Source organism: Populus trichocarpa, chromosome 6, assembly GCF_000002775.5.
Source record: "Populus trichocarpa isolate Nisqually-1 chromosome 6, P.trichocarpa_v4.1, whole genome shotgun sequence".
Lineage (NCBI taxonomy): Eukaryota > Viridiplantae > Streptophyta > Magnoliopsida > Malpighiales > Salicaceae > Populus > Populus trichocarpa.
In genome coordinates this window covers 24,640,748-24,651,860 of record NC_037290.2, presented here as the reverse complement: position 1 = coordinate 24,651,860, position 11,113 = coordinate 24,640,748, and the positions used below count along the sequence as shown (strand labels likewise).

The 11,113-nt window shown below is 37.7% G+C and overlaps 2 protein-coding genes across 5 annotated transcripts; one reads left to right on the top strand and one right to left on the bottom strand.

Annotated features, from left to right (window-relative positions):
* Window positions 1-6,019, top strand: LOC7495736 (uncharacterized). 4 transcript variants are annotated; one of them, XM_024603602.2, is made up of 14 exons: window positions 1-283; window positions 354-415; window positions 529-616; window positions 698-759; window positions 956-1,052; window positions 1,265-1,744; window positions 2,191-3,036; window positions 3,563-3,694; window positions 3,773-3,880; window positions 3,974-4,057; window positions 4,644-4,737; window positions 4,816-4,861; window positions 5,349-5,653; window positions 5,728-6,019. In XM_024603602.2, the coding sequence occupies exons 1-13, from the start codon at window positions 185-187 to the stop codon at window positions 5,485-5,487; spliced, it is 2,337 nt and encodes a 778-aa protein (XP_024459370.2). In that variant the 5' UTR covers window positions 1-184; the 3' UTR covers window positions 5,488-5,653; window positions 5,728-6,019. The 4 variants fall into 4 exon arrangements, with proteins under 4 accessions (XP_024459370.2, XP_024459369.2, XP_024459368.2 ...); XM_024603601.2 differs by having other exon boundaries at window positions 3,530-3,694; window positions 5,751-6,019; XM_024603600.2 differs by having other exon boundaries at window positions 3,530-3,694.
* Window positions 6,020-9,402: 3,383 nt separating this feature from the next.
* LOC7495735 (molybdate transporter 1) lies at window positions 9,403-11,113 on the bottom strand. The gene has a single exon (XM_002308595.4). The coding sequence runs from the start codon at window positions 11,019-11,021 to the stop codon at window positions 9,648-9,650; it is 1,374 nt and encodes a 457-aa protein (XP_002308631.4). The 5' UTR covers window positions 11,022-11,113; the 3' UTR covers window positions 9,403-9,647.

Here is an 11,113-nt window from a genome sequence, read left to right as displayed (position 1 = left end):
TCTCGGCTATTTTCCCTCCACTAATTTCTCTCCACTAATTTTCTCTTATGTTTTCCCATCACCAATTTCCATTTCTAGGGTTTCTCCTCTTCAAATTCTCTCACATTCTTGCGACGCTTCGGTTTCAATCAATCATCCCTTCTTGCTTAATCATCCAGTGCCGTTTCACGATCAGAAAAAGAAAATGACGAAGAAAAACAAAGAAGAGGAGAGAATTGGGAAGATAATTCGCGGTCTTCTTAAAATTCCTGAGAATATTCGTTGCGTTAATTGCAATAGCTTGGTAATTTCCCTCCTCTCTAATTGAAATCGTCTTTTTATTTATTTATTTATTTGTTTTTTGTTTTTTTTAGGGACCACAATATGTCTGCACAACTTTCTTCACCTTTGTTTGCAAAAATTGTAGTGGAATTCAGTAAGTATATTTTGATTTTGCTTTTTTTTTAATCTTTTTCTTAATTTTTTAATGTATTGGATTTTGTGTTATTTAAGTATGAGATATGAATTAATTTTGATTAATTTTTCTAGTCGGGAATTTACGCATAGAGTTAAATCAATTTCGATGGCGAAATTTAACGCGGAAGAAGTTAGTGCTCTTCAAGCAGGAGGGAATGAGGTTGTGCATGAAATTGAATACTACTTGATAGCTAACGATCTCAGTAAATTTTGCTAATTTTTTCCTCTATGTTTTTGATAGAGAGCGAGACAAATTTTTTTGAAGGAATGGAATCCGCAGCGCAATCAGCTTCCTGATAGCAGGTGGTTATGGCGATATGCTTATGTTTAAGAGAAGTGCTAGGCTTGTTTACGAGTGACATGATTGTGTGATCCTTATTGTGGAAGGAAAGCACATTCATGGGTGTGACTGTGCTTGGAAATGGGAATTCATTTTTTTTTTGTGGTAGCGGGGAATTTTTTAGTAATGTGTTCTGATAATTTAACTTTTTGCTTCTAGTAATCAACAAAAGGTTCGAGATTTTATCAAGCATGTTTATGTGGATAGAAGATACACTGGTGAGAAAAGTCATGAGAAACTCCCACGGCTGAGATTGGTAAATCTCTCTAAAGATAGATACTGATTACAGATAAACAATTTCTTGTCTTGCAAAATTTTGGTCAACGTTTATCGGAATGTAATGTTAAAAACAGTGAATTGAATAATTTGGACCCCATGAACTGGAATCTTGGGAATAGCAGCAAGTCTGGAGTGTGATCCAATTAAATTTACTGTAATTTGTTAAAGGTTCTTGTTGCTATTATGCAGAATGACAAGGAGGACTCTGGTGAGAACAGGTGGGCTGTTTTATATTCTGGTGGATCTAGAAGTCCAAACTATGAAGATAGACATGGGCGGAGTGAAAGATCTGGTTTTAGTGGAAGAGCTGATGACAAGACAATCAAATATTATTATGATGAAAGAAGAAGTCCTCGTTATTCCCAAGAAAATTCAAGATATGGAGGTTTTATGAGAAGTCCTGTTCGCTTTGAGGTTGTTGATGACAGGTTTCGAGATGATGGAATACGAAGTAGCAGGCAGTCTGGTGTCCACCCGTTTGCTCACAGAGAGTCCAGGTTTGGGAACAAGTTATCTGACATTCAAAAGGACATGCATCAGTCAGGGTCCCATGCCCCTGTGGTACGCCCTCTCAAACATATTCTAGGGGGAAATATTCCACCTCTACAGGTTGGTGAGCATTCTAAAGCACCGAACATGAAGGATGCAGATGGTTCTGCGCGCAATCAGGTGTGGTAATTTCTATAGTGATCCGGTAACTATAGAATGGCTGAGTATGCTTACTTATGTACCAAAATCTTTATGAAACCATTCCGGTCAATTCTTGGGAGGAATGAGGTAAGGTGGCATATACAACATGCAAGCTGCACTGGCAGAACTTGTTGAGATGAAATATGCAGCGTTGCAATTGTTGTTAGACTGTCATCATTTAACTTATATGGATTTTCTCACCTTCTCTATTGAAGGTTTATTTCCAAAGACAAGTAATGCTGGTGAAATGATCATGAAATTCCACATGCTCTAGAAACAATTATATATCAAAATTCGTGCATAAGTTGAAGTTTTACAAACTTGTATTTTGTAATTTCAGCAAATCACAATTGGATATTTACTGTCAGTTCTTGCAGACTATGTACTTTCTAGTCCTATGAAATTCATAGCGTTCCTCATTGCAGATGCCCCCTTCTTCTGGCCCCATGGAATCTGCTGATGGGAATCCTGTGCAACAGATAAGTCACAATTCAGAAAGCTCGGTTGATTTAAATTCCAATTCCAAGTCCTCCGATGCTTCCGCAGCACTTCCTGCTCAGGAGAATCTTCTGTCCAGTGAAGGTGGCAACTGCTCCTCGCATGACTCCTCTGGAAAGAAGAACGCACTTCCAGCCCCAAAACAAAATACTTTGGAATTTTTACTGTTGGAGTTAGCTCCCTCAGTCATTCCTTCTGACAAGGCTTCTGAAATACCAACCAATGATAATCCATCATCAGCTGCATCTGGAGAAAATATAATCATGAGTAGTGGTGCTTCAGCAGCTGGGCCTTCGGGGCAGATGTTAACATTACAAAGTAGTGCTGTTGCTTCTGCAATTGCATCTGGAGGGAACATGCCTGCTGCAAGTGTTTCACAAACTGTACCTGTGGAGCAGATGTCAGCACTTCCCTGTAGCGCTGGTGCTTCTACAGCTGTGTCTGGAGGCACCATGCCTGTGGGAAGTATTTCACCAGCTGCACCTGTGGTGCAGACATCAACTGCATCTGGGATCAGCCCAGCTGTGCATGTTGAGGAGATATTAACACTAGTTGATGCTTTTGATGCATCCACAATACCTTCAAATAATTCTTTGCCAGCACAACCTTCTAATGGAGTTCCTCCACTAGCTGCACTTGATAACAGTCGTGACTCAACTTTCGAGGTTCTTGACGGGCAACAGATATCCACCATGCAGCAACAACAGCCTGTTGATAGTAGCTCTGCTGGACAACAGGCTACTAAAACACCAGCTGGAGTGGTAAATGATCAGGTTAGTTTTGGACTTGATCTTGAGTTTAGGATTTTGAGGAACATCTAGAGCCATGTTATTCCAGAGTCCAACGTTTTTTCGTTTTTTCTTCTTCTTCTTCATTTTTATTTTAAAAAATCTATTCATAAGATATAAGACTGTTCTGGAGTATCCACAGATGAACTTCTGTGTCTCAAATATGTGAACTGTAACTTCACCTTCGTCCCCACAGGCCACCTCTGATGATCATTTTCCAGATCCGTTGTTCAATTAAATAACGACTCCAAAATTTGGCTCAGATAATTGATAATTAATACGAGTGCAATTAAAATGGTTGCCATATTTTATTTTTTCTCTATTCATTTTATTGTTTTAAGTTTGTTATGTTCTCTTCTTAAAAATAATATCCTATTTTTCTATGTCTCACATACATCATGCATATATGCCTCTGTGGGGATGGTAATGTCAAGTATATTTATTTTTTGACCTTTTTGCTTGTTCTTCAAATTTTCAGCTGTGGACTTCATCAAATGTTCATATTTCTCAGGGATCTCCAGATTTCCTTGGTGAATACCTTTCTCAAGATGTCTCAAAACCAGCCCAAGAATCCAATTCCGAAGCTCAATCCCAGCCTCTTCCATCAGAAACAAAGTCTAGTGGAAGAAAGGAACTTCCAGCGGTGATTGGCTTGCTTACATGGTGTCAGTATCTCCTGTTTCTCAAATTCTTCTAATGGTATCTATGAAATTTTCTGCAGGACCTTTTTACTGGAACTTATTCACCAGCTCCAGACCCAATACCAGGTTGTCAAATTTGTCCACCTTATGGCATGGGATTCAACATGCAGTATTATCCTAATGCAATGGTATGTTATTCACCAAATCATAATTGTATTGAATTTGATTTTGCCTAAGTGGAACAAATAGATGCTGATGACCTTTATTGGGTTCTCTTAAAGCCTGTGCCAGCATTTCCCAACATAGCAAAATCAACAAACCCATTTGATCTTAACGGCGACACCACTTCGGTACAACCCCTACCAGTATGTACAACACTCAAACTGATATTTATCATGCTTTACCCTTTCTTATCCTACCTTTTCTCTTTTCTGCTATGTTTATATTTAGCTCTTGCTATCTTGCATACCTTTATAAGATCAAACTGCGGTTATATAGGCCTGTATGAGTTCTTCTCCAATCTCCATGACTTGGACATATCATGTGTCTTTGTACTTTGATTAGCATTAAAACAAGTTCGCAGATTGAAAAATATAGTTCAAGAAGCCAACGGAAATGCAATTAAATTTCACATGTCGTGAGTCAAACAATGAAGTTGTATATCCTAATATTACTTCTCCTTGTTCGATCATGATGAATTCACCAATACTTATAACATATACAAGAAGCAATTTGCATAGAATAATATTTGTAGCCATGCTATGAACCTGGATGTGTTTTATCATCAACATCAAGGTCTGTTGCAAGGTTAGAAAACATATCCACTGCAAGCAATGTTTTTGTTCTTGTTCAGAGCTGTCACAGAGCCTTTTTGTTTCTCCTGAGCTCAAATTTGTAATGAAAGCATAAGCCTCTTGTGAAAATTTCTAAAAATACACTCTTTTGATGTAGTTTCCTTCCATGGGAAATTTGCATGGTACTCTCCCAGTGCATACTTCTGCAATGCCTCCACATTCCCTGTCCTTTGCATCAGCCATGCCTTATGGTAAATTCACTTCTGTGTATCTTCAATTACTGATAATTAACACCCATCTGGTGCTCATATTCGATTGCTATATCTTAGGTGGATACATGGGACAACAAGCAGACACGAATTTGCCTCATTCCAGGTAACATTCTCTGATCTCCTCAGTCTTGTCATTTTCTATCAAAATACTTTCTTTTCACCATTTGGTCATCTTTATTATTCAGTTCACCAGATTTCACCATGTCATTTGGGTTCATTTGCTTATTGGCTCTTGAAGAACTAACTTCCCAAATGACTGGTAGGATGGGAGGGGGAGAGTCAAAAGTCAGCGAGAAACAGGATTCATAAACTGTTTCAAAGTTTCATGGTCTTTATAAAGCGCGATGATGTTATTCAAAAGATTATCCTACAAGGCACCCTCTTCATTGAAAATATGGGGTGGCCATGGCAATCACATATGCATTTCCACATCAAAGACATCCAAAACAGTATTTTGCTGATGCATAGATAACAAGCATAATGCTTTGTCTGCTCTCTTTATACATGCATGATTAAGTTCTATTGCAAATGATGATAAATCCTCTCACATGGAATAGAAATAATTCATGCTCTATTGAATATTGTTTCAGACCACATGGGCCTTGCGACTTTGGCAGTGAGGGAGTTCCTTTTGGGTCTTTGAATATGGCTCAACAACCAACTGGTGGATACTTGCTCCCAACCTCCTCAAGTTCTCTTCGTTTAAAGGGAGGAAATCCATTTGGATAGAAAAGGTTCAAAGTTCGAAAGTTTTCAGGACAAAAATCTACCTTCCCTGCTGTTGAAGATAAAATGGGAACAAACTGGCTGAATGACATCGTCTTCTGCACCTCTGGCCAAGAGGATGATCATAAACAGCTACAAAAGAGCATAGAACTGACCATTTTGGACTAAGGTACATTTCCAGAATCATGTATTTATCTTAGTCATCATCATTAACCGATCTCTTGTTTCATTTCTGCTCACCAGGTGAATGCTGCCATCTCCTACAGGTTGATGATATGGTCTATATACTCTACTGAAGCGAGCTCGTTTCAGATATTCGTTAATTAAGAAATACAACCAAGGAAAAACATGAAATCGTAGTAGTTCCTGCAATCTACTTATAATTAGAGAGTGTCATTTAAGTGATCTATAACACAAGGAGTTAGAAGCCTCTTTCAGCCTGTGATTGTCATAGGATTCGTTGAAGACAAACGTAGAGCAGCCATCAATCGCATTTTGGCTATAATGGCAAGGATCTAACAAATGTGAACAAGAATGTCTTAGTGAATCATTTGGCTATGTTCTAACAAATATCTGATGTGGAGCATCTTGTGTTATTTGAAGTTAGAAAATAAAAAGTATAATACGAGTGAAAAGGTATAACTGATAGTAAAGCCTTAATCCCAAACTAGTCAGGGATCTAAATTCCAATGCACTTTCAATAATTCACAGAACTCACTCATGGATCTTGAGATTGCCATTGAGTTCCATGAAGCTATAATGTTTAGCATGGCTGGTCTTTAAGCAAGCTTCTTAGTAGCACGAGCACAGCAATCCCTCATAGAAAGGGGTATTTTTGCTTATTAGCACAGTTTCTTTAAAAAATTACTAAATTAACATAGTTTGAAAAAAAAAAGAGTAAAATAATGTAGTTTATATATGTCATAACAGGAAATGTTGACATTCAAACTTGTTATTTCAAAAATGCAACATTTTAAAAAAAATTATGAAATTTGATGCACAAATTATGATAAGAAGAGAAAAGAAAAAATAATAATAAAAAAAAGATTCTAGAAGCATACCGAAACTTTAATTATGATCACCATTAAAGTCATTGAAAAAATCTAGATGAGATAAATTCAATGACATCAAAAAATGTCATTATCAATGACTCGAGTGAGTTATATTTGCCGTCCAAAAATAACGGGTGGCTCACTTGCCTTTAACACCATCTAACATCTTTAACCAACAAATGTGGTCCATTATGTTCATCTTTGATCATTTTTTTGATGTTATTGAATTTGTCTTGTTAAAATCTTTCTAATAATATTGGTGGTATCATAATCAGAGCTTTGTTATCTCTTCGAGATTTTTTTTTTATTTTTTTTTTATCTCTCATTTCTCTTCATAAATTACAATGAGAACATATAAAAAAAAAGAAGAAGATTCGGAGACATGTCAAAGCTCCGATTATGGCACTAGCGATACCATCAAAAATATTTCAACAAGACGAATCCAATGCCACCAAGAAGGTCACTAACAATGATGGAAATGTGGCACACTCCATTGTTAAGAGTATGTATATTCTTTGGGCGGCAAGTGTGACACACACCAGTCATAATTGGTGGCTTTTTTTAATGACGATGAATTTATCCTGTCGAGACTTTTTTAATGATATCAATGATGTCATAATTTTTAGTGTGCCTCTACAATTTCTTTTATTTTTATTTTTTTCTCTTATCCCCTCTTCTCATTGTAATTTATGTAACTCATTTTATAAATTTTTTGGAATGTCAATTTTTTTAATAACAATAGGTTCGAATGACATGTTTTTTAATTGCAACATGTACAGATCATGTTATTTTTTTTTATGTGTTATATTGCCAGTTTTTTTATAAAAAAAATAATGCTATATTTTTTTATAAAAAAAAACTATAGAAAGCGAAGTGCTGCCCTTGAACGAACAGCAGTTCATACGAGCATCACAAAGGATCCTCCTTTGTCTTCATGTCTGATGATATATGCTTTTCGTTTTCTGTCTTTGAAACTGATTGTGGATGGGTATATTAGGAAGCAGCTCTGCACTGTCAGATGCCCAAAACTTGTCACTTCTTGTGAAGATTCTTGTGATTGAGATCTTTGACAGTACACTCAGGTTGTTCGGAGTGATTCTCAGAATTATTTTTGTCAGCTCAAGCAACCTGGCCTTCAAAATCAATGTAACTTGTTTTTCTTATCAGAATGCAGAAATCCAGTTCTGATGGAGTCCAATAAACGTTGTGTAACCTGGATGAACTTCGTATTTTATTCAATCAATGGTAGTAGGCTTATAGAAACTTGAGTGGAAATGTAATGCTGACTCTTCTAGTCTTAATTCTGTCCATTTGAGAAATAACTTTGATGGAAGGCTCAAAGCACCATTGCCAGTCAAGAAGTGTGTTTAACATTCAACATGGCATTGCTATAATCTCTTGAACCCCAGAGCTCCTTGTTTGTTTTTCATTAATATATAATAATTCCAGCAAAAAACTGGATTTAACTTGAGAGATAAAGAAAGAGTGGAAGCAGAAGATCACCAAGATTTTTCTGCTGCAGAGGATGAGGTTTGTCGAGGAGCAAAACATCAATCTAATGACAAAGGAACACAAGCATATAAAGACATGTTTTTCTGTTGAAGCTCTTCGCATTCTTCCGCACTTGCTGTCTTCGGATCAATTCAGGAAAAACCGAACCGAATCAAACCGACAATATATTAAACTCAGTATAAATCCTGAAATTAAACCCTAGCCCCTCTCTCCCTTGTCTCTTTTACACACAGCCCTCTGCCCCTCTCTGCGCAGCCGCTCCCCCTGCTCCCAGCATCTCCTCTCTTCACCATCTCCCTCAGCCTTGAGCCTCAACAGCACCTTCATCCAATCACCATCTCACTTAACCCCTTGAGTCATATTCTTTATCATGTCGCTGCGTCCTTTCTAAGTCACAGAGTTTCTCTGTATATACATTTCAAGTAATAAGTCCAGTTTTTCTTTTAGAATATGTCCAAATTCAAATGAACTGTATGTTTTTACGTTTAAAAAGTATTTTTAAAAATATTTTTTTTTAATGTTTTTAGATATTTTAATATGCTGATATTAAAAATATTTTTTTTAAAAATAATATTATTTTAATTTTCAAATAAAAAATAATTTGAAAAACAAACTCTATTACACTCCTCACGCATTCCAGGTATAATATGAAAAATCTCAGAAATGGGATAAGTAGTAAAGCCCTTTCCCGACTAGCTCATAAAGCGTGTTGTGAGCTTCAATACTTGGATCAAAGTATAAGAATTTCCCAAGATCTGGTGACTTCGGCTTTGGAGGAGTCCGTTCTAGATCATTGAATATGACTCGAAAACCAATCAGCAGATACTTGCTCCCCAGCTCCCCAAGTTCGCTTCCTTAAAGGGGAGGAAATCCATTTGGATAGATAAAAAGTTCGTAATTCGGTTATAGCCTCTTAAAGTTTTCAGGACAAAAATCCACCTTCCTCCCCTTGAAGAGATGGGTAACTGCCATTTAGGACGAAGTTAGATAGCTAAAATCATGGCATTTATCCATAGTCATCGTTATTGATCTCTCTCTTTGTTCCTTTTCTGCTCACCAGGTGAATGTTGTCATATCTTACAGGTTGATGTTGTGGTTTATATACTCCACTGGGCCAGGCTCCTTTCAGATGTTCGTAATTAAGAAATACAACGAAGAAAAAAACATGAAATCGTGTGAGATCTGTAACACAAGGAGTTAGAAGCTTCTTTCAGCTTGTGCTTGTCCTAAAATCTGATGGAAGACAAATGCGCAGCAGGCATCAATCACAGTTTGGCTATAATGGCAAGGATCTAACAAATGTGATCAAGAATGACTCAGTGAACCATTTGGCTATTTTCCAACAGACATCCAATGCATAACATCTATGTACATTATTTCAAGTTAGACAGTAAGTACTGCAATACAAGAGAGTAAAAAGGTATTACTGATAATTCACAACATAAAAGATATTGACATAGCAATATAGCATAGGTAGGAAATCCAATACTCCAATCGACAACAATCTCAAACCAGTTGGGGAACTAATACTCCAGTGCATTTTTAACTATTCACAAAACTCACTCATGGATCTTGAGATTGCCATGGAATTCCATTACACTAAACTGTTGAACATGGCTGGTCGTTATGCCAGTTTCTCACTTTAAGAAGCAGATGCACAGCAATCCCACACACAAAGCCAAGTGCTGCACTTGAACCCGTTATTGAAACCGCAGAGCATATAAGCATCACAAAGGCTTCCTCCTTCGTATTCATGTCTCTTGAGGCCATAGCCAACTCAATTCCAGCAAACAATAGCAACACCCCCAAGACTCCAACAGGGAATTGGTTCAAAACCATCACTAAAGAACTTCCTAAAACCAAACCCAAAACCAATTTGGCTGCTCCAAGTAGTGCCACACAACCTCCACTCCTACCTCCAAACTTGTACTGCCCAGCCAGTCCTCCTGCACCATGGCAACATGGCATGGCACCAAACCAACATCCCACTAAATTCATCAGCCCTACAGACACGGAAACCGAGGATGCCGAGAAATCCTTTCCTGGAAACAGATCAGATGACAAGTTGCACACAGCAATAACAGAATTTAGTACTGATAGAGGGAGCTGAGGAATTGTACCCTTGACAAACCCTTCTTTCCAAGCATGCTTAGAAATTTTCACAGCCTCAATAGAAGATGGGCCAAACTTAAAATCATGCACCACTCCAGGCCTTCTTATAAATGCCAAAATCACACCCAACAAGAAAACCATAAAAGCAGAAGGAAGTGAGGCTACCATTTGCCTCAGCCCCCTCTTCCTAGGCCTTTCTCTACCACCCAAATTAATGTCATCACCCTCTCTTTCACTACCCTCCTCACCAGCACCGTTAACAACAATAATAAAAAAAGAACAAACAATAGCCAGAACCAGACCATCTAACCCTAACCAGTGCCTATCATCATCAGACTTCGACTTAGAAAAATCTTGTACTTTCCTAATATACTTCACAGCAGACATGGCAAATGATAACCCTTGTGACAGCTGAATTCCCCTAACAACAGACAATGGAATCAACTTATAAACAAGCTGCATCAAACCTGTAACACCTAAAAGGAACAAAATCCCACCAGTACATATTCCTGCTGCCATAATTTCGGGCACGCCAAATTCTGCACTATTTGATATAGCCACAGCTGCTATCGATTTCATTGGCTGGACTGGCATTGGAACACCATAGATTGCCCCAGTAAGAATGTTGTATATGCCAGTGAATATTAATGTTGTCCCTAAATTAAGGTCAACGGATAATGTTAAGGCCAGTACGATTGGTATGTACGTACCTAGATCCCCCATGGCACCATTAAGTTCTGCCCATTTGGATCGAAAGACAAGGTTGTCTCTCACTTTGTGGACTATATTTGATGGAAATCTTGATCTGGGTGCTTGAGTTGGTGTATCACGAAGAGGCATTTGGTAACTTGGGGACTCCATTGTTGTTTCTTGTGTATTTGCAACTTGCAAGGTCTCTGTATTGAAATCTGGCTTTCCGTTTTGATATTGGTTTAATGGCTATAAAGCAATTG

Bases quoted from the DNA above. Each gene is read 5' to 3' on its own strand.
- LOC7495735 (XM_002308595.4), bottom strand. From the start codon at position 11,021: ATGGAGTCCCCAAGTTACCAAATGCCTCTTCGTGATACACCAACTCAA.
- LOC7495736 (XM_024603601.2), top strand. From the start codon at position 185: ATGACGAAGAAAAACAAAGAAGAGGAGAGAATTGGGAAGATAATTCGC. The intron at 416-528 runs GTAAGTATATTT...TAATTTTTCTAG, and splicing joins AAAAATTGTAGTGGAATTCA to TCGGGAATTTACGCATAGAG. The intron at 1,745-2,190 runs GTGTGGTAATTT...TCCTCATTGCAG, and splicing joins ATGGTTCTGCGCGCAATCAG to ATGCCCCCTTCTTCTGGCCC.